This window comes from Leucoraja erinacea, chromosome 14 (genome assembly GCF_028641065.1).
Source record: "Leucoraja erinacea ecotype New England chromosome 14, Leri_hhj_1, whole genome shotgun sequence".
In the NCBI taxonomy this organism is placed as follows: Eukaryota; Metazoa; Chordata; class Chondrichthyes; order Rajiformes; family Rajidae; genus Leucoraja; species Leucoraja erinaceus.
The window spans coordinates 50,669,961-50,697,591 of record NC_073390.1 but is presented as its reverse complement, the minus strand read 5'-3'; the positions used below and the strand labels follow the sequence as shown (position 1 = coordinate 50,697,591).

Below are 27,631 nucleotides of genomic sequence, written 5' to 3'. Positions count from 1 at the left end.
TATATTAATTCTGGTAAATATCATTCATATATAATTCATATAGAATACAATTCTATTACAATTGTTAGTATGAATTGTATAATGGTAATATTTGGGCACACACTTGACTATATTTAACAAGTGATACAAATCAGTTAGTGTCAATAATTGATGCCGCTTGTGGCTAGGAGCTACATTTTGGCCATGTTATTGAATTGAATTGCCACATTCAATTGCTTAGAAGAATTAGTGATTAACATTACCAGCCACTACATTAGTGAAGATTGTGTCGTGGAAGTGTAGCCATTTCATACACAGTTGCCTTCTGAGGTTCAGGTAGGTAAGTTGATAATTGTCCACCATATGTGATAAACGGGACTCGTATTCAAATGATTGATTTCCTTAGCTGTTTATTTTTTTTATAAATAGTAAATATTCACTGTGTTTGTACAGGAAAGAGAATCTTTACATCAAGGCTGTATTTTGCAGTCAAATGACAAACAGAAGGATGGATGGCAGACACCACAAACCATTCAGTTCCATTCAGCTTCAGCGCCCTTTAAAACCAGAATATGACAGAGGAGGTCACATCATCTAATCATCGTACATAATGGCAGTAATTATCTAATTTGTTTCTACATTCTAAGCAAAAATGTACACATCATGAGATACATGCTAATTTCTAAAATAGTTGAATATATAGGAATAAATAATAACCTCTCTAGAAAAAGTCTATGTTGCAATGTAGCAACGTAACAAACAGGATGATATCGTGATCATAATTAAGTTCATGGACAAAGTCATGGGGAGATGTTTCCACAAACGCCTACACGTATATAAACATCCAGCTATCAAACTTAATGTGCGACTCTGAAACCTGTGAACGTTTGACAATATCCAAAATGCCACTAAGTTTGAGACATTTAGCAGGGTAGCAGTAATGGTGCGTTTATACACGGCTTTTGAAATTCCTGCTACCTTTACATACCTTACCTCTAGTCTTACTAAAATAAGATATGGTTTTCCAGCCTGTGATATCAACGAACACACTTTTTTCTACGCATCAGATTTTTATGTGGAGGATTTTATGTACAATATGGATGGAATGTATATTGTTTCGTTCTTGAATATTGTTAACAATGACCAAAACACCTTTCAGCAAACACCTTATATAACCAACCAATTAAATTACAAGAATATCAAGAAAATATAGAATACAGTACATTACTTTCAAGAAATACTGTGGCAGATATAGAAGTACATAATATTGCACATTGCAGTTTCATCACTAAAGCTGGAGTTAGTTTGTTGCTTGTATTTATTTTTTGCATTGAATGCACATTAGATATTGTAGCTAATTGTAGAACTTTAAACAGCTCCATTTGTTTCTGAATAAGAGACATCCTTCTCCCCTCTCACTTGGTCCTTTGCTGGAGTCATTTTAATGCATCCATTATCGGAATAGAAACAAGTGTTTCTCGTGATCAGCATTTACATTTTAAAGATTGAAAATGTAGTTTAAATCATTGATATCTCCTTCAAGTACCACAGCTGTAATGCGGGGAAAAAAACCCTCTCCTCAATGTTCATTTTGGGCACACGACACACAGGATGTCAAAATTTAATAAGAATCACTGATTCAATGGTGTCTAAATGGATATCATTTGATGCTTTGGTAACTTGTAAATAGGGGAGCAATGCAACAAATAGCTGTCACGCAGGGCTGTGCTACCATTAGCTGAGATCTGTAAACTACTATAAAACACTCACAACATACTCTGTCTGTAAGTCGTGTTTTAATGGATAGGACATTTTAAAGTGTAATTGTTTCCGTTTGTTAGATCAGACCATTTGAAGACTTACTTAAATTGTCAGTAATAGGAAGCCTTCTGTATCAGTTTTTTTTTTCACTGTACTCTTTATCAAGTTATACGTAGGTAATTAATGCCTGAGGAATATCATAAGTTTGTGGCAGTTACTGAATGCTAGCTGTATTTCTTAAATTGCGGGTGAATATCGGGGTTGAATAGGAATTTTATCGATCGTCATCTTTAAACAGCGGAGCTGAATCTCAGGCAACAGAAGTACGATTTAAACCGAAACTCAGCTCATCCTATGATCACAAATGAAAACTATTATCGGAGAAAGACAAGAGTTGATTTGTTTTTGGGGAACAGATTCAACTGTCGTGGGGACCATGGTCCCATTATGTACGTGGATCCAGAACAAGGGTTGTTTCAACTTTTACGGACTTTTTTTCCCTCATGCTATATCTGGCTTCAGATAATGAAAGGCACCTGTAAATGGAAGTAAAATAACCTTAGGAATGCTTCTTGTGACAACATCGTTGCGAGGGGCCACGTCAAAGGCAGGTACACTGTTGTCGAGGCTAATCATGTCCTGCCAAAACTACGAGGGTTACTTTGTTTATATTAGGACAAGTTTGACAGCACCACACGGATCCAGGAATATTGTCCAAGATGATGCCTGATTTGGCCTTCCTCAGAACATGTGTTTTTAATAGTGACATTCCAGTGGCCGCTTCATTTCTTGACAGACCTTGGCCTTAGGTTCTACATAAATGGCAAGCATATATTAGGTCCTGGCAATTAATCACATCAAGATGCTGCTGACAGCACTAAAGATAATTACATAGAGTGCCTTAACTCAGCCCTTCAACAAAATCATTTTGCTAGGAATAGGCTGAAGTTTCTAAGTGCGTTGCAATGTTTTTTTCGGGGTATTTTGTACCCATTATCTGAGTGATCTAACTCAATTTCCAGTGATCTCTTTTGACAAAAGCTCATCTTGCCAAAATTAAGTTTCATTCCATTTGTCCTATCTCTCTGTTTTTATTAACAAGTAACACTGATTGCAACCACAGATTTGTTTAGCTTAATATTTGTGGAGGAAGGTGATCATAAGAGGAAAGATTGACTAATTAACACTAATATTTCAATTGCAGCATCTTTAAGCCTTCAGAAGTACAAAAATAATACAGTGTGCAATAAGATAGTTTGGCATTCCACTGTATACATAGAATAATATGCTCATGTCAAATCCTTCATGCATTCTTTTTTGTTGGATTTGTCTATTTAAAATCATTTAACAACTGTTCATATATCATACACAGAATATCACTGAATGCTACTGACCAGTGTGTTAAAACGTGTAGGGGGAGGTGGGGAAAGATTTCAATTCCAATAATAACGTTGAATAAAACTGGTGTTTCTGAAGTAAATTATGATTCAGTTTTAAAAACGTCAAAACGGCGAAAATTCACATTTGAAAAGTAACGGATTGAACTTTTGTATTGCATGCCAACTAAAGACAGATACTGTCACTTATAAAAAGATTATAAGGGAGATTTTGTTAGTATAGCTCCATGCAAATATTTGTTTAAAAGAAATCTGAAATAAAACTATAATAGGGCAGCCTATCGATAACTAAACAGTCAGTGTTCTTGATTAATTAATTACATCTACTGCCCAGCTAATATAAGAAATAAAGTATTATCTGGTTACTTGCGTTAAAGACAAGATGACTACAGCCATGAGATTAAATATTTTCATGGCAACAGATTTTTGGCAGTCTAATTGAACTTGAAGGGAAAAAAGTTGCCGATTGTAGCCTCGCCAGACTGTAGTGACATCCAATGTGTAGTCTGCTATCCAAATACAGGGCAAGACATTGAATTTTCAGATCCCAGAACTGCACAGTATAAAACACGTCACTCCTTCTTTTGTTCCTCAAATGAAATATAACATTAATCCTTCAAAGTCTTTAAGTTAATGAAAGACCCTCTCCTCTGAGTCAAATGGTTCCTCTGAGTCAAATGGTTCCTCGGAGTCAAATGAATGTTGACCAAATGTACATTTATCTTTTTATTATGTTTTGAATGCTCTGCCTGTATATTTGGCTGGGATGTCGCACTAAGTGCCAAACCAATATTGGCAAGCCAATAGCTGTTGCAATTATTTATTTTATACGAGACCAATAAAGTCGTATTGAATTCATTCATAATCAAAGTTTGTATACTGAGTCACACATCTTGATACAGATCGATGAAGGGTGGGGTGGATATGTATTTTTATAGCTGAATGTATTGCTTAGATTTACATGGCACTTACTCTGCCCATATTGTCCATACTGGTATCCTGCTACTGGATCCATGCTATAACCTGAGGAGCTGTAGGTTGATGGGCAATAGGACTGGGTGGTGGGCAAGCTGTCCAGAGGTTTCATTGGGTCTAGCCTTTGACTGCAGCTGGCTGAAACAGAAGTCGATGGCTCCAAGCCTCCTGTTAATGGTGACAGGGCATAGTCACTTTGTGGCTGATGAGGAACACCGCCAGGATTAGCCAAGAGTCCCATAACCTGCGAAGAGATGCAAAATGAAACCATTACTAATATATCAAGACTGATTTTTATTCATGTGCATCTTGTTAAAATACAGCTCGAATGGTATTTAGGACTGATCACGATCCAGTGGATTAGGTCTTTATTCTCTGGAGTGCAGAAGGTTAAGGGGGGACTTGATAGAGGTCTTTAAAATGATGAGAGGGATAGACAGAGTTGACGTGGATAAGCTTTTCCCATTGAGAGTAGGGAAGATTCAAACAAGAGGACATGACTTGAGAATTAAGGGACAGAAGTTTAGGGGTAACATGAGGGGGAACTTCTTTACTCAGAGAGTGGTAGCGGTGTGGAATGAGCTTCCAGTGGAAGTGGTGGAGGCAGGTTTGATTTTGTCATTTAAAAATAAATTGGATAGGTATATGGACGGGAAAGGAATGGAGGGTTATGGTCTGAGTGCAGGTAGATGGGACTAAGGGAAAATAAGTGTCCGGCACGGACTTGAAGGGCCGAGATGGCCTGTTTCCGTGCTGTAATTGTTATATGGTTCTATGGTTTAATGGATTGTGATCCCAAATATGGAATGGTGCAACCTCGTTGGGCATTCTTTGTGAATTGAGCAATGGAGTACATCAGGGTGGTGCAGCGATCGAGTTGCTGCCTTAGAGACCCAGGTTCGATCCTGACTATGGGTGCTGTCTGTACGGAGTTTGCACGATCGCCCTGTGACCTGGGTGGGTTTTCTCCGAGATTTTCAGTTTCCTTCCACACTCCAAACACATACAGGCTTGTAGGTTAATTGGCTTGGTGTAAATGTAAATTGTCCCCAGGGTTTGTAGGATAGTGTTAACGTGTGGGGGTCGCTGATCGTTGCGGACTTGGTGGGTCAAAGGACCTCTTTCTGCGCTGTATCTCTAAATGCAGAAGTATGCTTTCAATCCAATGTTTAATTTACAAGTCAAAGGAAGAGAAAAGAACACAAAGAGATGATTAATAAATGAAACAAACTGCAGGGCAACCATTTCTGTGGCATAATTTCTCCACAATGAACACTGCAAGCCTCTGGGGAATAAACCTCTGAGGAGTGGAATAATATCTGTTGATTTAAAACATAAAGTTAATGATTTCCTTGCACAGCATGAAGTGGAAGAATTACAAATTTATTTTTGAAGAAGGGTCCCGACACAAAACATGAACTATCCATGTTCTCCAGAGGTGCTGCCTGACATGTTGAGTTACTCCAGAAATGTATGTCCTTTTGTGTTCCTTCCATCTCATGAGTTCCCAAGTTATAGGAGTTGACTCTAATGTGTAGAGAATGATGGGAAAGTGGGAGAACACGGGAATAGTGTGGATCAATGGTCAGCATGGACTCGATGGGCCAAAGGGCCTGTTTTCATGTTGTCTCTCCAAACTCTAAACTGTTCTATGTTTTATAAGGCCCAGATTGTTGCAGGATCAGACCATCAAAATACATTTGTTGTTCTGCCACGTGCTGCCAATTTACCTCACCACTCACGCAGCGAAGAATATCTGCATGACATTTAATAGGAACAAAAGATCAACGCAAAGTGCTGGTGTAACTCAGTAGATCAGGCAGCATCTCTGGAGAACTTGGATTGGTTTTGGGTTAAGACGGCAGATGTCTGAAGAAGGGTCCTACCCAAAACGTCACCTATCTATGTTCACGTTCACATGTTATAGGGGTAGAATTAGGCCATTTGACCCATCCAGTCTACTCCGCCATTCAATCATGGCTGATTGCTGCCTCCTAATCCAATTTTCCTGCCTTCTCCCCATAACCCTTGACCCTCGTTCTAATCAATTCTCTATAATTAATTTCTGGACTGGAATAAAATAAATGATTGACCTCAATTCTCCTACTTCAAATCAGCCTATAAAGCTTAATGCTGCCTATCCACTGCAACCAAGGTTCCCTTTCCCTGCCAACCATCAATTTGACTACCACTTGTTGCAATTCCCCTGCTCATTTGATATTGAAACCAATAAAGGCAAGCCCTGAGTTCCAGATGTAACTGCCTCCTACTTACCAACTTGAATTAGCTGCTTCCCAACAATACCGCAAACAGCCACAGTATTTACCGCTGGAGTACTAGTCCTGAGATCAAAGATTTCCTCACAAAGGGAGTAGGTCCAGTCCTGATACACTATAGCCCATTCCCCTCCCTACCTGCTGAAACTAATCTCGGGCGTCTCCAGAGCCTTCGCGCTTCTCTTAAATAGCTTCCTTTTTCTTTTTTTAAGAAGGAACTGCAGATGCTGGCTTACGCTGAACATAGACTTAGCCTGACCAAATCTATGATCACATTTGATTGTACGATTAATTAGTATGGGGTGAAAGCAGAAGAATGGGGTTAAGAGAGAAAGATAGAACTTTCATAGAAGATAAGACACAAAAAGCTGGAGTAACTCAGCTGGTGAGGCAGAATGTCTGGAGAAAAGGAATGGATGATGTTTCGGGTCAAGACCCTTCTTCAGATTGAGAGTCAGCGGAGAGGTTTGTTTCCCTTGTAAAGGGCCATGGCCATGAAATGGGCCATGACTATGTGAGTTTAGAGCAGTAGGTAGAACTCTGCCTCAGTTCTACAGAGAGAGGTTGGGAGAAACCCAGCCCAGTTCAAAACAGGCATTAATAGAACAAGAAAAATTGTTCATGCATGAATTTCCTCATATTCTGTGGAGTATACAAAAAAATGAAAGTGGTTACTACTGAGTGAGACAGGTCTCCCAGTTACTGTGCAAGGATGTAGAAGCTTTGGACACAAGCACAAAGGAAGGACTAGAACAAGCACAGAGCCCCAGCAATCCTGTCCATTTGACATCTCCACAGCATAGCCCTCAACCTGCTTACATTCTATGGGATAACAGGGAACTGGTGTGAATGGGTCAGCGTGGACTCGATGGGCCGAAGGGCCTGTTTCCGCGCTGTATCGTTAAACTAAACTACACTCAACTCTGACCCTTCCACATCTTCAGCTGACAGAATGCCGACAGAATCGCCACTTCATTTAAGGTCTCTATATTTTACAGATATGCTTTAATAAAGATTGCTGGATGATATATTTGAATTGCATTCAAGTGCAATTTCTGTCATGTAAGTTGCTAACATTAGAATGGTCATATACAGAATGAACAATGTAACTTTTTTTTACAAATGCTCTTTCTTTCAGATACACAAAAGGAAAACAAGGTATTGCCAGTTCCGACAAATTTCACTGTTGATTTTATGTTCCGTTATAATGCATGATTTTTAATTAAATTTGCACAATTTCATCTTCCTAAAAAGCACCAATCAAAAGTAAATTTAGCCCCAGTTTATAAGCAGATATAGGATACTTCACTGAAGAGCAATTTCTTGTCAAAGACAATTCACATCTCTGGACTAATTTTGAGATCAGGTAACAGTGAAAAGGTGAAATCCTCACAAAAATAATTTTAATTGGCAATGTTTTTTTCGTTATGAGGGGACAAAGCTACTTTTTTTCCAAGAGGAACTTGATACACATTCTACTTAATATTTCTATAACTTAAGGCGTCATGGTATTCTTTCAATTGTATAAACCCACCCGCAGGCAAAACCTTAATATGTTTGGAGGAATGCCAGGGAAAGGATTAAATATTTTAAAGTTTCCTGTTCCTCAGAAAATATCAGAGTATGACCTTAAATGTCCATCAATGTAATTTATTAAGTGCTAATTGTTCTTTGGCAGTTTTAGAAAAGAGAAAATCGGCAGGAAAAATATATGTTCTTGTAATTTTGCAGTTGTGAGTTTATTACTTCCAGTCCTCCAGTCTAAATGACCAATTTTGTCTCCTGAGCATTTAAATTGCACATTGTCAGAACGTTTTCAATTGTAATCATTTGCATGGTAACTAATTTGAAGGAAGGCAAAAAGAAAATAAATTACAATTTCCTTTCTACTAACTCCAGATTCAGTTACTTCAAATATTGCTCAGTCATCATGCTAAACTCGGATCATTCAGATGACCAAATATAAAAAGATATGTCGCATAATATCATACGTTTACACACAAAATTGATTGAACCTTTCAATTTTGCAGATCCCTCCAGGCACAGTTTTGATACAGGATTAACCACATATAGTTTTCGGAGGATTAAGCAGATAAAATTGGAAACTTTCGTACTCACAGGGGCATTTAAGTGTCACATTTAGATTCCAGATACCTAAAATATCGGTCAATGAAAGGTGATTTTTCCAGTAGGAATTCCATACCCAAGTCAAGATTTCATTCCTGAAGAGGAATTAAATTCCCTCATGCTGATTTGCACCCTTAAACTTTCATGGCCCAGACTTCACAACTAGGAGTAGTACTGGACTACTATCTACCTAATTGATGACGCTCGGACCATCCTGACTTTACAGGCTTTACGTTGCATTAAACATAATTCCGTTATCATGTATCTACCTATACACTGTAAATGGCTTGCTTGTAATCATATATTGTCCTTCCGCTGACTGGATAGCATGCAACAAAAGCTTTTTTGTCACTAAACTAAACTGAACTGGGCCTTAAAGCCTGCCCTGCTATTTAATATCATAGCTGACTTGATTGTAGCCTCAAGTCTACATTCTATATTCCTGTCCATTCACAGTAACCTCACATATCCTTGTTTACCAAATATCTGTAAGCATCTGCCTTTAAACATCTTTTGATACTCCTCCCATCATTCTCTGCAGAAAAGAGTTTCAAAGGCCCATGAGGCTTGGTGAGAAAAATAAATCTGCCCTAAATGAGTGACTTCTCTAAATTTCATTCAAAACATTAACACACTTAATTTATGAAGGAGATCAATCCTGCACTTAGTAATTTAGACCGGGACTCACCACTTAGACTTTACTTTAGACTCTAGAGATACAGCGCAGAAACAGGCCCTTCAGCCCACCGAGTCCATGCCGATTAATGATCTCCCGTACACCAGCACTATCCGACACACTAGGGACAATTTACAACTTTGCCAAAGCCAATTAACCCACAAACCTGCACTTCTTTGTAATGTGGGAGGGAACTGCACAATCCGGAGAAAACCCACGTGGTCACAGGGAGAACATGCAATCTCTGTACAAACAGGACCCTTAGTCAGGATCGAACCCGGGTCTGTGGCACTGTAAGGCTGCAACTCCACCACTGTGCCAACCATTGTACTATATAATAGACATAACCTTCATACTTTAGTATTTAATTCCCCCTGGAAATAAACAATCATATTCCCTTAGCTTTCCTATTTACTTGTCCAGGGATCGCTGGCTGGTACTGACTCGGTGGGCCGAAGGGCCTATTTCCGCACTGTATCTCTATACCAAAACAAAACTAAACTTGTTGTATCAGTATGCTAGACTTTTGCAGACCCTGCATTGGGACAGTCAGATCCTTCAGCAGAACAGCAAAGCAACAGGTCTTTGTTTAAGAAGGAACTGCAGATGCTGGAAAATCGAAGGTACACAAAAATGCTGGAGAAACTCAGCGGGTGCAGCAGCACCTATGGAGCGAAGGAAATAGGCAACATTTTGGGCCGAAACCCTTCTTCAGACTGATGTGGAGCGAAGGAAATAGGCAACATTTCGGGCCAAAACCCTTCTCCAGACTGATGTGGAGCGAAGGAAATAGGCTCTGTTGACTTTGTCCACAAAGATTTAGCAGCATTTGAGGCATGGATTTCCTGTTTCTGATGTTAGCGGCAATCATTTTAACAGATCTCCAACAGTTGTGATGCCATTGAACAAGATGAATTGGCAATTACATTTTAAAACATTTACAAATAAGAGAAAAAACTGTTTGTAATTAACCTATTAAACATTTTACAGTGTACTAATTAAAGTTAATACCCAAATGATTATGGTAATGATAAAATACCATAGTCATAATAAAGGTACAACATAGATGGAGGACATTCAGCCCTTGATAACCTCAATGAAAACCTATCCAAAATAGACACAAAAAGCTCGAGTAACTCAGCAGGCCAGGCAGCAACTCTGGAGATAAGGGATAGGTGGTGTTTCATGTCGAGACCTGTCTTCAGACTCTGAAGATTTCTTGAGACTCAATTGCCTGTCCCACTTGTTGGTTTTGCCGGCATCATATCAGTGTCAGCAAAAGATTTTGAACATTTCAAAATCCAGCGGAGACAAAAAAGTGGTTGCGACACTTGAAAAAGCACCGCGCGTCACATGATATACGTCAGTCAATGATGCCGGCAGTCGCCGAAAAAAGCGCCAAGAGGGACAGGCCCTTCAGTCTGAAGGAGGGTCCCGACCCAAAATGTCACCTATTCCTTTTCAGCAGAGATACTGCCTGACCCGCAGTTATTGCAGCATTTTGTGTCTATCTTTGGTGTAAACCAGCATCTGCCATTCCTAACTGCACAAAGAGCTATCAAACTTAATCTCATCTTCATCGCGTAGGTCAGAACTCTGTAAATATACACTCAAGACCTGTTTAAATATGTCTCTGCCTCTGCTTCCCCCTTGGGCAGTGTGTTATACAACCCGAGTAATGTCATGGTGTGGAAGTTTTAATTATCTCCTTCTAATCTTATAACCAATTATTTAAAGATTAGATTTTTATCCTACAATCAAGAGAAAGATGTCCTTATTATTTAACCTACCAAGACCTTGTTATTTAACCTACCAAAGTCTTCTCCCAGCCACCACTCTTCCAAAGCAAGCAACTTAGCTTACCCATTATAATTATCCATTATAATTCCACTATCAAACAGATCACTCAGTTAATGTTTCCTCTTTTTTTAAATCCTTTAATTTACTAAATGTAAAGTGTAATATTCTCCCAGTGCAAAATAACGTATTGAATGCATTAGAAACATAGAAACATAGAAAGTAGGTGCGAGAGTAGACCACCAGGTCCGTCGAGCCCGCACCGCCATTCGCTCATGGCTGAACACTAAACAGACACACTTACCCACAAACAGTAGACACAAGACACAGAACACAAGACACTACCCTCCCATTAGCTGTGACTTTGTCTTGTTTGGACTTGTTTTGGTTGCACTGATCAGGAGTAGCACTCTGAATGTCTAAGTACAATGATAATAAAGGCTTATTATTATTAAAGCAAGCAACTTAGCTCATCCAATCTCTCCAATAGCTATCTTTTTCCAGCCCTGGCAAATTTTTCTAAATTTCCTCCATGCCCACATTGATCCAATAGCATATTTCCTGTAATATGTAGACCAGAAATATATGCAGTACATGGCGTAGTTTGATATGGTTTGGGATTGTATGTATTTCAAAAATAACCTCCATGCTCTCATAAATTAACAGTAGTTATTTGGTTTCTTATTTTAAACTCAATTATATTTTGTAACATTTATGTGGGGGGTTTTAATCAACATTCATAAAATGTATTGGCAGCACAGTGGCAGAGCAGTGGGGTTGCTGCCTTCCAGCGCCAGTGACCCTAGTTTGATCCTGGCCACGAATGCTGTCCATACGGAGTTTGCACGTACTCCCTGTGACTGCGTGGGTTTTCTCTGGGTGCTCTGGTTTCCTCCCACATTCCGAAGTTTGTTGGTTAATTGGCTTGGGTAAATTGTCACTGGTGTGAGGGTTAGAGCTAGTGTACGGGTGATCATTCTTCACCGTGGACTCAATGGTAGAGAAGGCATCTTTCCACCTTGTATCTCTAAACTAAACTAAACTAACAATCAGTTTATAAGGGTGAGGAGTTTGCTAAACGACTGCAAAATCAATTGGACCTCATGCAACAATGGACTGTATGTTAAAACAAGTCTCATACATAAGTTTACATCAATTAAACTCATTTTCTTTCATTCTGTTGAAAGCTGAACAGAGCATAGCATGTGGAGAAGGACTAAAGCTATGATAATCTTTGGATTATCATTGATTTAATGCAGATATTGGTATCTATTTCAGGGAATAGTGTCAGTATTATTGCTGCAAAATCCCAGCTTGATCTCCCGATGTTTTCTTGTCCCAATATTGGCTCAATGGATCGATAGGACATTCTCAAACTTGAAAGAATGGATCAGTAATACATCCTGTAGTGTGACAGCAACAGGGCAGCTGTGCAATATATTTGTTCCCTGTGTCACTGAAATTGACAAAGATGTGGGGAACAGTGTGTAGGACATGTCATGCAGTCATAGAGTCATGCAGTGTGGAAACAGGCCCTCATGACACATCTACACTAGTCCCACCTGCCTGCATTGAGCCCAAATCCCTCTAAACCTATCCTATCCAAGTACATGTCCAATTGTCTTTTAAACATTGTGATAGTACCTGCCTCAACTACCTCCTTATCCCACTACCCTTTGTGCAACAAAAGTTGCTCCTCAGGTTGCAATTAATTATTTCCCCCCTCACAAATCTGGTTCTTCATTCTCCTACTCTGGATAAAAGACTATGCATTTGCCATTTCTGATTCCCTCATGATTTTATACACCTCTACAAAGTCACCTCTACCTCATCCTCCTGCGCTCCAAGGAATTAAGCCCTAGCCTGCTCTACTTCTCCCTATAGCTCTGGTCCTCGATTCCTGGCAACATCCTCCCTTGTAAACCTTCTCTGTACCCTTTCCAACGTAGGTACCTTGTCAGGATCCCAACCAATATTTATTGACTACCAATGGAAAATTCATATCTTTGACTATCGTTAAGTATAGGATACAACACATCTGTAAACTTACAAAAAAATCAAATCATTATTAATATTCACATGCTCACATGCATAGAGCATAGCATAAGCCATTGCAGAATGAATAGCATCTGGGGAATTATAACATGATTTTGGGAAGAAAATAGAAAAAGTTAAAGTGTTGTTTGTCAAAATTAACATTTACGTTGAAAGAATTTTCACCATTTTTTTCAATTGTTGAAACAAATTACGAACTAAATTGCTATTTTTTGTTTAACAAGTTAAATAATTTTAGAAACTTCACTCATTTTAGAAACATCAAACTTTACAAGATTTTTGCTTGGGGAAAGCAAATCAAAGATTATTTTGCACATTTATTTCCGAGTTTTCGGGCAGAATCTTATCCAATCTGATCTTGAAAATTGTTCGGATTAAATACGTGTTTTTAGCAAGTCGATGCAATTTTATCACAATTTCCACATCTACCAATGATAGCCTTTTCAGATGGACACTGATATAGAACAATTTCACAGCTTGTATTGATTTCCAATAATATTTTAGCATAAAAACGCGGAGAATCAATTTTTTTAGAACTTTTTGCGAGAAATCCTTAAATGCCTATTGAATAATGTTCTCTGCCCCAAGTGGTTTAATGCTGATAAGAACGCTGCAGGAATCAACCTGCAGTTGATTAACAGCAAAATAATTAGATTTTAGTAATTTCTGCATGGTTCTTTGAGAACAAGAACAAGAAAGTAGCCTGGAGCTACAGGGTGTCAGTTAAGGTATTTCAATGTGACCTCCTCACTTAAAGCTTGGAGTTACAGGAAGGGCAGAACTAGTCTGCACCAAATCATACCGCAAGTACTGAATACAAGTGGGACTAGTCTAGGGCATCCAGCCCCAGCTCCTTGGTACCAGGTTTTTTCCATCAGTAAAGAGAGGATTCACTGAATGGCCAAGTGTAAAAAATGAATTTAGCAGAGAATTGACTATGTTCTGCTTGGATTCTTCCAAAAATCACAGCGTAGGCAGTAAGCATCCAGTCAACAGTGCGGCCATTAATGTTTCCCTCGGAGAAAGAGTCTTCCCAACATTTTTGACCCCTTGACCCTTCTCAGATGAGATTACTAAAAAAGCACAATTTTATTTCATAGACTAATGTTCACTGGGAAGAAAGTTAGAACAACAAAAACTCATTTATCGTGGTAGTGAGCACTGAGATGAATTTATAAACTCAGAGCGTAATTTAGAACGAAACTGAATCCGACTGAATGGTCTAAAGGCTGCATTGGTTTTCAATTTTACGGCAATTGAACCGCAGATTTTTTTCGTAAAGCTAATAATTTTTATGATGTGATTCGGTCACATGCTGAACGGAATCACAGAACTGCATGATGTACATTATTCAGGTATATTAATGAGAAAAGAATTATCGCTATTGTAGCATGAGATGAAATGCAATGATCTTTGACACAGAACGTGGTATACAACAAATATTTAAATGCCAAATGGTTCATAATTCTGCCTAACACAGCCTGGGGCTGTGTTTGATGTCGACACTCACTCACACTTTAAAATGGATACAGGGATGGGGCTGGGCGATTGAACAGTGCCAGTTGACATGAATGACGGCAGTGCGCCAACCTTGTGTTCCTCATGCTTGCTGTTTGATGCTGAGTGCACAGTTCATTAATTTTATACGTGTATAGAGAGCCCAATATCAATTCCTACTGACTCTAGTTAAACTCAGCCTTTGCCTTCGTTATTACCTCTGTAATATCTGCAGCTGACAATGGACCATTGTGGGCTCCACTTTTCCTTGGTCATCGGTGCTGCCTCTGATTTGTTCTGAACCTTTTCATACCTCTAGTTTCCCTCTCACCTGACTCTCCGTCCGAGGAAGGGTCTCGACCCGAAGCATCATGCTATTCCTTTTCCCCAGAGATGCTGCCTGGCATGCTGAGTTACTCCAACATTTTGTGTCTATCGTCATCTGAACTTAACCTGTACTTCATATGAAAGGTGCCCCACAACTGGTGTGGATAGTGGCAGGCATCTGATGAAGAAAGTGGAAAATGGGGAAGTTGGTCTGTATCTCTGAAGGACCACAGTCATTCAGGAACACATTCAAATGGCTGCACACACTCATGGAAGACAGTGCCACAACTCAAAGGCTTGAAAACATTGGCAAAGGAAAGTCAATAGCTTCATTTATTTGCTCCAGATCAACAAAATGTTTCTTAAATGGACAGTTTTTCACGAATGGACCATTATCTTAAACGCTGCACAATTTACTGCTCTCCAAACCTACAACTACCAACAATTGTCACCGATTAATCTGAAGAAGGGTCTCGACTAGGAACATCACCTGTTCCTTTTCCCAAGAGATGCCGTCTGATCTGCTGAGTCACTCCAGCTTTTTGTGTCTAGTCAGCTAATCATTTTGCAGCCTTGATCCAAACATGAAGTTTGATTCCAGTGACAACAGTGAAATGACTGCTCTTCCCGGACAGTATATGCAGCAACAACCTGGCATCTGAGAACTGCAGTGGAGGATCAGATAGCTGTCCAGCAAGGATTCCGACCCAGGCAACACAGTGGTACAACGGTAGAGTTGCTGCCTTGCAGCGCCAGGGTCCCGGGTTCGATCCTGACTACGGGTGTTGTCTGTACAGAGTTCAAACACGGGTCCCCATGGGGTCAGTCCTAGGGAGCTCAAAGCGCGTGCCAGCTAGTTGTGCGGAGTATTCCAGCACATCTCCAACCTGAGCCTGGAGTGGGTTCCTGTGATGTGGAAGACATCCTGCCTGGTTCTTGTAACAAAGTAGACGCATCCCAGCTCCTCCAATGACTACAGACCGGTGATGCTGACTTCACACATCACAACGTCCCTGTAGAGGCTGGTGCTCACTGACCTGCGACCCCTAGTTAAACCCTACCTAGACCCCCTGCAGTTTGTTTACCAAACAAAGTTGGGCTGTTGAGGAGACCTTCATCCACCTGTTCCATCATTCCTATGCTCACCTGGATAAGCCGGGAAGCAGTGTGAAAGTCATGTTTTGGTTTTAACTTCTCCAGTGCTTTTAACACCATGAGGCCTGCACAGCTAGGGAGCAAACTGACAAAGATACGGGTGGATGCTCTATCAGTGTCCTAGATCACCAACTTACTGACTGAACGACCACAATATTGCCAGGCTACAGAACCGTGTCTCAGACATAGTAGTGAGCAACACAGGGGCCCCACGGGATGTTCCTCTCTCCCTTCTTGTTCACCATCCACACCTCTGACTTCAGATACAACTCCTGCCACCTGCAGACGTTTTCGGATGACCCTGCAATTGTGGGCTGCATCAGTGAGCGGAGGGAAGCTGAATACAGAGGTGTACTGTAGTCAACGACTTTGTTGCGTGGTGTGGGCTGAATCACCTGCAACTCAACACTGACAAGACTAAGGAGTTAGTGGTGGACTTTGGGAGGAGAGAAACACCCCTGTCCCCAGTCGCCATCAATGGTGTGGATGTGCAGTTTACCAGGGAGTACAAATACCTTGGTGTGTACCTGGACAGTAAACTGGACTGGTCCAGCAACGCTGAGGCCCTGTACAAGAAGGGACAGAGCCGGCTGTACTTTTTGAGACGGCTCTGCTCGTTCAACATCTGCAGTGAGATGCTGCAGATGTTTTACCAATCGGTGGTAGCCAGTGCCATCTTCTTCACTGTCATGTGCTGAGGCAGCAGGGTGAAGGCCGCAGACAACAACAGGATTAACAAACTCATCAGGAAGGCTGGCTCTGTTCTGAGGGCGGACTTAGATTAATGGGGGATTCTTGGGGTAGACTGAATCCCCCCCCCACCACCACACAATCTTTGCACATCCCCAATGCTCAGGATTCTCCAGTTTCCTCCCACACTCCAGAATCGTTGGTTTATAGTTAATTGGCTTTGGTAAAATTGCAAATGATCCCTAGTCTGTGTAGGATTGTGTTAGTGTGTGGAGATGGCTGGTCGGCGCAGACTCAGTGGGCCGAAGGGCCTGCTTCCGCGCTGTATCTCTAAACTAAAATAAAAAGACCCGAAACGTCACCCCACCCTTTTCTCCAGAGATGCTGCCTGATCTGCTGAATTACTCCCACACCTGGTGTCTATCTTCGGTATAAACCAGCATCTGCAGTTCCTTTGTCCAAATCACATTGCGTGCAGATGAGCATCAGCTGTCCGCTCCACAAACCTCTGCCAGGCATTAGTTGTGCAAATGCTAATGCCATCAGCAATATGGTGTCCAGGTGACACACACCTCAAATGTGCATGTGCACAGTCAATCCTGCTCGCTTCCCTAAATGGAATAGACAACGTTTTGGGCCTTATACATTTTAATTTGTAAGATGCATTTTGAGCCTGATTATTAATTTGCAGTATTATTGCTTGTCGATAACAGAACCGCATAACATCTTGCTCCCATTTCTATCTGAGATGCAGCAGCTTGGAAATCATTTGTTACAATGTATGTGCACTATATAAAAGTCAGCGCCTTAGGAATGTGCTTTGATCACCAGAAGTCTATGAACATAGCAGTCATCAGACAGGCTTAACTCTGCATGTCCACTTCAACATCGTGCAGTGGCAAAGATAGAAATGCCATCAGATGGTCACCGTTATTGCTCAAAGAAATCAAAAGTTATAGGAATTTCATAAAGACGTATTTTAACGCAGAGCATTTCGTTGTCTAATGCATTTCGTTGTCTCTGTACTGTACACTGACAATGACAATTAAATTGAATCTGAATCTGAGCACGGCATGGTGGCGCAGCGGTAGAGTTGCTTCCTTACAGCGCCAGAGACCCAGGTTCGATCCTGCCTGTGGGTGCTTGTCTGTGCAGCGTTTGTACGTTTTCCCTGTGAACTGCGTGGGTTTTCTCCGGGATCTCTGGTTTCCTCCAATACACCAAACAAGTACAGGTTAATTGGCTTGGTATAATTGTAAATGATCCCTTGTGTGTACCAGATAGTGTTAGTGTGCGGGGATCGCTGGTCGGCGCGGACTCGGTGGGTCGAAGAGCCTGTTTCCATGTTATATCTCTAAACTAATCTACACCTCCAAATTGCTACCAGGGATTTAATGTTCCCCTGCTGCTCTCCAACAGAATAACTTAAAACAACTTACATTGTGAAATGTTCTCACTGTAAAATATCATGCTTTATTATGTGTGAATTAAAAAGACCATTAACTTATATTCAAACAAAATATATTTAAACATGGCAGAAACATCCCAAGGCACTTTACCCTAGCGTCATCAAACACAAATATCGACAGTGGGCTACAGATGGAGATATTTTGGCAGACGAACAAATCCACTGTTGAGATTTCTTAACAGACAAAGGGATTTGGAAATGAAATTCTAGCCTTCTGTGTCTTGGGAACTGAAGACAGGCCACCAGTGGCAGAATGATTAAATTCAAGGATGATTAGGAAGTCAGATGATGAGGTGTTCAGATATCTAAGGAGCTTTAGAATACAAGGAACTTACAGAGAAAGGGGGAGGTGAGCCCATTGAAGGATTGGAAAAGAATGATGAAAATAATAATCTTAAATTAGTTTGGGTCAACTAGCAAAGGTTTGATGAGTGTTAATTCACAAGCAAAAGAGATTTTGGATGACCACAGACTTGTTTAGTTTAGTTTAGTTTAGAGATACAGCGCGGAAATAGGTCCTTCGGCCGACCGAGTCCACGCCAGCCAGTGATCCCCCTATACACGGACTATCCTACACACTCACGGGACAAGTTACAATCTTTACCGAAGCCAAGTAACCTATAGGCCTGTACGTCTTTGGAGTGTGGGGGGAAACCAGTGCTCCCAGGGAAAACCCACCCAGTCACAGGGAGAATGCACAAAATCTGTGCAGACAGCACCCGTGGCCAGGATCGAACCCAGGTCTCTGGTGCTGCCCCACCGTGCCGACCTAAGACTTGTGAAGAGAAGAGAAAATGAGGCCCGTCAATGCAAGAAAATTTAAATAATTTGCACCTGGAGGAATTGGTCCATATCCTGATGGGACTCTGGGAAGAGGAGAGGGAAAAAAAGGGTTGAGAGGTTAGGTTGTTTGTAGGTTAATTCCCGAAAATTGGAGGATTCAATGTTAATAGTTCCTCCTTATTTCCTGTGCATGAACCAGTTCTCTGTCCATGCCAGTATTTTATCTCCGATTCCATATGCTTTAATGTTGCACAGTAATCTTCTATGTGGAACCGTATGAACATCCAAATATATCACGTCCACTGGTTCTCCTCCATTTATTCTAATTGTTATATACTGGGAAATCCATTAAGTGTATCAACTATGATTTCCTTTTTGTAAGTCAGCCTTGCCACTATTTTCCCGGCTACCAATGACGGACTAACCAGTCTATACAGGTAATTCCCTGCTTTCCCTCTCCCTCCTATTTTTTTTAAGGCAAGCAAGCTAACATTCACTGCCCTCCAATCCATAGAAATGGTACCATAGTTCATAGAATGTTGAAAGACAATCAACAATGTATTCATTATTTCTTGAGCCATTTTGTTTAGATACTCATGAGTCACAAACCCTGGTAATACATCGGGACAGGCAACATCTCTGGAGAGAAGGTATGGGTGACGTTTCGGGTCGAGACCCTTCTTCAGACATTTTGTATCTACTTTCGATTTAAAACTGCATCTGCAGTTCTTTCCTGCACACCTGGTAATATATCTATCTTCAATGTCATCAATATACCAAATATAATTTTCCTATTGATAGTGATTACATCCAGCTCCTCCCTCACTAAATGCAGGGAAGAAGCTGAGAATAGATATTTGAGAAGAGCAGAGGGAAAAAAGTAGTAGCAGAGAGAGGAGGCACTGCTGGCGATTCTCTGTCAATGAATGGACTATAAGAAGTGAGTGTGACCCCAATCATCTAGACATTGGTGAAGGTGCAATGGAGGTGGAACATAGAACATAGAACAGTACAGCACAGCAACAGCCCCCTTGGTCCACAACATCCGTGCTAAACATGATGCCAAGACCAACTCTTATCTACCTGCACATAATCCATATCCCTCCATTCCCTGCATATCCAAAAGTCTCTTAAATGCCACAATCGTATCTGCCTCAACCATAATCCCACGCAGCATGTTCCAAGCAGTCACCACCCTCTGTGTAAAAAAATTGCTCCGCACATCTCGTTCAAATGTTGCTCCTCTTACCTTAAAGCTACGCCCTCTACTATTTGGTATTTCCATCCTGGGATAAAGGTTCTGACTGTCTAGCCTTTCTCTGACTCCCATAATCTTATATAACGGAAGGTGCAGTCAATCTTGTGAAAAGCTTTAACCAGGTCCAGAAGGACAGAATGAGATAAATCACCATTGTCACAACACCACTCGATGTCCTTAGTGGTTGAAATTAGACCTGTCACAATACCAAGGCAGCATGGCTTTAAAATAGCCTAAATAACATTATTACTCTTCAACGCAAAGACGCATTGTAAAATCTGTTTTATGTGGAGGCATTGTTGTGCTTTTAACAACTATTTCAAAACTCCGTGGATAATAAAGTAAGAATTATTTTTCAGTTTATTTATGAAAATGCAGCTTTTATTTTAGTCCCGTGGCTGGTTAAAATTGTTGCTTAAACATTCATCACAAAAGACAGCATACAATGTGCTTTAAAGCATTGGTGTTGCTTTCTACTACATGTCCAAAACCTTTGCAAGTAAATTTCTGAAACAGCACAGAAAATGGTTACTACCTTATAGCATGTTTAGTGCCACCAATATGAATGATTTTTTTTTAAAGCGTGTGCTTTGACCTTCCTAATTTGCAGAAGATTAGACTTAGTATTATTTGGGCGACACAGTGGAGCAGCGGTAAAGTTGCTGCCTTACAGCGCCAGAAACCTGGATTCGATCCTGACTACGGGTGCTGTCTGTATGGAGTTTGCACGTTCTCCCTATGACCTAGTTCATAAGTCATAGGAGCTGAGGAGTCATTCAGCCCATCAAGTGTACTCTGCCATTCAATCATGTCTGATCTATCTTTTCCTCCCAACTACATTATCCTGCCTTCTCCCCAAAACCCTTGACAACTATACTGTCGATCTCCGCCATAAAGGTATCCATTGACTTGGCCTCCACAGCCACCTGTGACAATGGATTCCATAGATTCACCACCCTCTCATTAAATAAATTCTTCCTCATCTCCTTTCTAAAGGTATGACCTTTTATTATGAGGGTTAAACCTCATGGGTTTACTCCAGGTGCTCCGGATTCCTCAAGTGTTCCAAAGACATGCAGTTTTGTAAGTTAATTGCCCCTAGAGTGTATGGTAGACCTGGTGTATGGAGTGATTGTTGGTCAGTGTGGACTCGGTGGGCCGAAGGGCCTGTTTCTATGCTGCATCTCTAAACTAATTAGAATTCTTTAATGAGATTGGCTACTCATGCTGCCTGATGACATTACACCAATTGCCTGTCAGCATCTGGATGAATTAACAGCTGCCATTTACAGACAGAGGATAAAGGAACATCCATGACACACTTATTACTAAATTATCGTTTAGTTTAGAAATAAAACATGGAAACAGGCCCTTCAGCCCATCGAGTCCACCCTGACCATTGATCACCCGTTCACACTTGTTCTATGCTATCCCACTTTCTCATCCACTGCCCACACCCAGGTAAAATTGAAAGAGGCCACTTAGCCAATAAATTGGCACGTCTTCAGGATGTGGAAGGAAACCGGGGCAGCCGGAGGAAACCCACGTGGTCATAGGGAGAACGTGCAAACTCCACAGAAACAGCACCCGAGGTCAGGATCGAACGCGGGTCTCTGGCATTGTGAGGCAGCAGCTCTACCAGCTGTGCCACTGTGGGGAATGTTCTGCAAGATAAAGAGTTAGCATGTCTACTGTGCTACTCACTGCCATTGGCATCAATGGAACCAATGTGAATGCAACTGGCAACCAACTACTGGTTGTTGTACAGCACTGTTGACCATAAGCAAACTTCCCCTTGAAGCTACGTTAAGTTTGGAGCCAACAGTTTGCAACAATCTGTGAGATGCATCTACTGCTCTTTAAGGGCCAACAATTGAAGATTAGGCCTATTATAACACATAGATATTCATTACAATAGTAGCTGTATTTCCAAATTCATTTAAATGCTAAGTGAATTGGGGAGACTGGAATTATTTCACTCTAAATGGAAATTCACTATATCGATTTCGATTTAAGTAAGTTCCACTGTATAAGCCTTCATGCAGTGACTACAAATGTCTGGAAGTTGAGACATTAAAAGATAAAATGAACAGTGTTAAATATAATCCAAAAAGGCACAAAGTGCTGGAGTAACTCATTGGGCCGTGCGGCATCTCTGGAGAACATGGAGAGGCGACATGTCAGATCAGGACTCTTCTTCAGCCTGAACAAGGGTGCCGGCTCAAAGCATTGCCTGTCCATGTTCTCCAAAGGTGCTGACTAACCTGCTGAGTTACTCCAGCAATTTGTGTCTTTTTTTGTAAGTAGCATCTGCAGTTTCTTGCGTCTACATTTAATTTAATCATGTGACTTCAAACCTTCACAGAAAGAAAAAAATCTGAGCCATGGAAATCCTTAAAGGACAGTTATGTATTGTTTCTACATTACAATGAAGGCGGCACGGTGGCATAGCGGTAGAGTTACTGCCTTACGACAGCAGAAACCCAAGTTCGATCCTGGCTATGGGTGCTGTCTGTACAGAGTGTGTATGTTCTCCCAATGACCTGCATGGGTTTTCTCCAAGATCTTTGGTTTCCTCCCACACTCCAAAGACTCCCAAGTTTGCAGGTTCATTGGTTTGGTATAAATGTAAAATTGTTAATGTGCGGGGATCGCTGGTAGGTGTGTACTTCGTGGGCCGAAGGGCCTCTTTCCGGCGCTACTCGAAACTAAACGAAAGACCCAAAACTGTATGTCGACTGATACTGTCAGACAAGTTTACAACTTTAAGAAAATGCTGGTGCTGGAAATCTGAAATAAATACAGAATATGCGGAAAAACATTGCAGGTCGGGCAGCATCTGTGGAAGAGGTGCAATTAAGGCTTCAGGTTGAAGACCCATGAGTTTTAATTCAGATGAACGGGTCTGTGACCTGAAATGTTGACACAGTTTCTCTTTCCACAAAGCTCTCTGACTTGCAGAGTTTTTCCTGTGTTTATATAAGTTTACAGTTTTCTTTGCTTGGCCATGCAGCCAGCTTAAAGTAATTAAACAGATAAACTTAAAAACATCATTAATTTCCCCATGTGCACGGAGTGTAATATTTGTTGTAATGGTTCATAAAAGCAATTATCCAAGCTGCTAGCTAGGAAAATTATTGCAAAAAAAATGCCTTATTTGAATTATAATAATCAGAGTAAACTTAAATAATGCGAATCAACAAACTAAATCACAATTTTAAAATTCAGTAAATAATACGGATCAAGTGTTCCAGTACCTGGATTTCAAATATCACTCTGATTATCTCGGTGGAGTGGTGGAATATTTTAATGGTAACACCACTTTGAGTGCTTTCACTTTAAAACTCATTTGATATAGATCTATAGAAACAGGGCAATTATCAATTTAATTTGGATTTTTTTCAAAGTATCTGATACCATGTTATTTTGTCTTCAGTTGGTAACAGAACTTCTGAGGACCTGAGTTATATGTAAATTTGGGAAATGAAATGAAATCTGTTTGGTGACCTTTTGTAACTTTAAATTTAGAATGTACATATCTGATGGTACAACAGTGCATCCAAATTACTTACTGGCAAAGTGAAGTTTCCTAGTTTCCTTATCAATGGTATTTTAAATTTCTGTTCTTTGAAACTCATATGGTCTCAATCATTAACTTTCATAATATTTTCTTATGTGAAAAACATTACAGTGAACTGTGCCTGCACAATGCAGGAAAGGGATTTTCTGCCCTTGTATCATTTTACATGTTTAATATGTCCATTATGGCTGTTGTATAACTTAAATGTGTATCTGTTTGGAATAAGTCAAAATATGTCTATGTAAGAAAAATATGCATATATGTCAATCCTGTGTCAAAGAATTTTAAAGGGGGTTATTGTTAGCATGAAATTTACATTAATGTAGGCATTTATTCCATTTTAAAATGTGTTGGAGTTACATAAATAAAAACAAATACTACAAAAGTTAGATTAATATAATTTAAAAAAATGATCATCATATTATAATTTTATCCAAAATATATATTTAATTTGTGGGGTTTTTTTAACCTTTTATATTCTTGGTTTCTTAAACATTGTAAAAACATTTTCTTTAAATGATTATCCTATTTTTTATTTTGTACTCAGCATTACAGTTTTTCTATTTAGTACACAAATTATTCAGTTGCTTTGCCAGTTGTTTAGAAAAGTACGTAAAATTCAGGATTTGGAAAAAATTAAAATTTGATTATGCTGAGGTTAAATCTCATGGCCAGATTTGTGCAGCACTTTCATATGTATATCAAGGACTACTACCTTGATCCCTTGTTCAAATATGGGCTGCAATGCTATTGCTCGCAATAATATGGCAAGACATTTGAACATGTGAAAATGAGTTACTGTAGGGCTACTGTGATCTGCCCTGCCTTCCATTGTATCCAGGGAACAAAAATCTACCTTAAATTACAATGCAAAAGACGTAATGAAAATGTCCACAAAACAATGCCACAATGTTCCACAGTGGCCAATGTTCCATGATACCCAATGTTCTCATAACGTTCTCACAATGTCTAGTTGCGTACAGTTTTGGTCTCCAAATCTGAGGAAGGACATTATTGCCATAGAGGGAGTGCAGAGAAGGTTCACCAGACTGATTCCTGGGATGTCAGGACTGTCTTATGAAGAAAGACTGGATAGACTTGGTTTATACTCTCTAGAATTTAGGAGATTGAGAGGGGATCTTATAGAAACTTACAAAATTCTTAAGGGGTTGGTCAGGCTAGATGCAGGAAGATTGTTCCCGATGTTGGGGAAGTCCAGGACAAGGGGTCACAGCTTAAGGATAAGGGGGAAATCCTTTAAAACCGAGATGAGAAGAACTTTTTTCACACAGAGAGTGGTGAATCTCTGGAACTCTCTGCCACAGAGGGTAGTCGAGGCCAGTTCATTGGCTATATTTAAGAGGGAGTTAGATGTGGCCCTTGTGGCTAAGGGGATCAGAGGGTATGGAGAGAAGGCAGGTACGGGATACTGTGTTGGATGATCAGCCATGATCATATTGAATGGCGGTGCAGGCTCGAAGGGCCGAATGGCCTACTCCTGCACCTATTTTCTATGTTTCTATGTTTCTAGTTATTCACAATGTTTTCATCATTCCCATCATTTCATAATGCCCAATGTTCCATAATATCCCATGTTCTCATAATGCCCAGACACAGTTCCATTTGCCAAATTGTTCCATATGGCATAATATTCCATATGCCCTAATGTTCCATACGCCATAATGTTCCATAATATCCATATTATGAAAATGCAACAATACAGGGATAAGGAGAGTAGCTAGAGCAAGAATCCACATAATGGGGGAAAATCATCTTTTGATTGAACTGACGTGATAACAAAAAATCACTTTTGTTTTCCGTTTATACTGTATAAAAAGAGCTGAACAAAGGTATAAGAACAAATAATATTGAAATTTTACTCATGATGCCCAAGTTACGTCAGGTAGATGATACTATTTTATGAAAATAGATAAGATAGTTCAGATTTGTTTCAATGCAAAGAATAGTGAAACATTACAACTCTATAGAAAGCATAAAGAATGAAAGTGTTATCCAAATAGTACAATCCTGACACTTATGCTTATCAAATATTTATCCACATCTACTTTAAAATGTGGATACATTTACTCTGTTCCCTTTGAGAAAGAAAGTTCCAAATACAACTATCGGAGAGAAAATAAAATTCAGCCCACCTCTAACCTAACTGGACAAGCACTTGCAGATCAAAACACAGCTTAGTATCACTTCCTTCGAGACTTTAATTTTCTTGAGTTCCTCCATCCCTTCCAAATCCCAATTTACAGCCCTTTCTGGATCATCACTTGCATTTTCTGTCTTCAAATCTGTTTCGTTCATAGAAACATAGAAACATGGAAAATAGGTGCAGGAGTAGACCATTCGGCCCTTCAAGCCTGCACCGCCATTCAATATGATCATGGCTGATCATCCAACTCAGTATCCTGTACCTGCCTTCTCTCCATACCCCCTGATCCCTTTAGCCACAAGAGCCAAATTTAACTCCCTCTTAAATATAGCCAATGTCTCCATCTGCTGTCTCCATCCATTTTCATTACTGATTCATCAGGTTCATTTTGTACAACACCAAAGAGTCTTAGAATCTCTTACTACCTGTTGTATATTTTTGTCTAAGCTTATCTTGTGTTCCGATTCTTCTTTCCTTCAACATTCTTTGCTGTTTTTATATTCTGTCCATTCTCCAACCTGACACTGATCTTTTCTCCAATGATTTTAGGTTTGATACTGCATCTATCTTTATCTTCTTTTAGTTTTCACAGGTGGAGTGTTTGTCCCTGGGAAATGTCGTTTTCATTACAATGTATTTATTCTGTGCATTCTGAAATATCTCCTTAATTTAGGTTTAGATTTAAGTTTTTTTATTATCATGTGTTCTGAGGTACAGTGAAAAGCTTTGTTTTGCACACCAACAAAACAGATCAGATGTACCATACAGAAATACAAATCAAGTCAAACTCAAGTACAATAGATAGAGCAAAGGGGAAGATACAGTGCTGTATATAGTTCTCAGTACATCAGTAGCCGAGTCCAATGTCCACAATGGAGTTGGGGAAAATCAGACAGCACCCGACATGTCTATCACTGCATCTGGAATGGCAAATCTCTCAACCTAAAATGCCATTTCATAAGTGGAGCAGCCAAAGTAGGTCTGAAGAAGGGTCTCAACCCAAAATGTCACCCATTCCTTCTCTCCAGAGATGCTGCTTGTCCCGCTGAGTTACTCCAGCTTTTTGTGTCTATCTACCTACCAATTCAAATGATTTCAGCTTTCTGCTGGGAAAGAATGCCTGATCAGCAACAATGGGACTTCCACTCATACCAGCCCAAAAAATGCATGGTTGCTGTCAGTTGCAGGCAGTAACACTTGAGAACGCTGTCAGTTTCCTGTTTGCTGTTATTTCACCGTAGATTGAAGAATGAAGGGAAAAATTTGAATACTTTCTTAAAAAATGATTATTAGAGTGTGGATTGTTCCAATGCATGCAACAATTAGGCAAAAAGGATAACATCGTTTAGAAATAAATTGTGTCGGGTATTTAAGCCTGAACACCTAAAAATAGTGAAACTGTTATTTTTGCGCATTTCTTAAATTTGTGAAATAGAATTGAGGCCAAGTCTTTTAAACATTTTGTCATAACTTTCTTCCAATAAACTATCTCTTTCTTCACTGTGAAAGATAACAAAGAATCAATAGATTTTTAAATCAATGATTTTTAAATCTTTAAAATTGTATTTTTAAAATGCAGACGCAATAAGAAAAAGCTATGGCACTGAAGTCCCACATCTATGGGATTCTGCAACACACGGTTTTCTGTATAGTTTTCTGAAAGGTT

The 27,631-nt window shown here is 40.0% G+C and overlaps 1 protein-coding gene across 2 annotated transcripts in view; it reads right to left on the bottom strand.

The window, feature by feature from the left end:
* Positions 1–374: 374 nt before the first annotated feature.
* Positions 375–27,631, bottom strand: part of pax3b (paired box 3b) — a 108,605-nt gene continuing 81,348 nt past the window's right edge. For both annotated transcript variants that reach the window (XM_055646412.1, XM_055646413.1), the window contains exon 8: positions 375–4,356. In XM_055646412.1, coding sequence (XP_055502387.1) covers positions 4,003–4,356 — 354 coding nt within the window. In that variant the 3' untranslated portion in view covers positions 375–4,002. The remainder of the gene's footprint in view (positions 4,357–27,631) is intronic.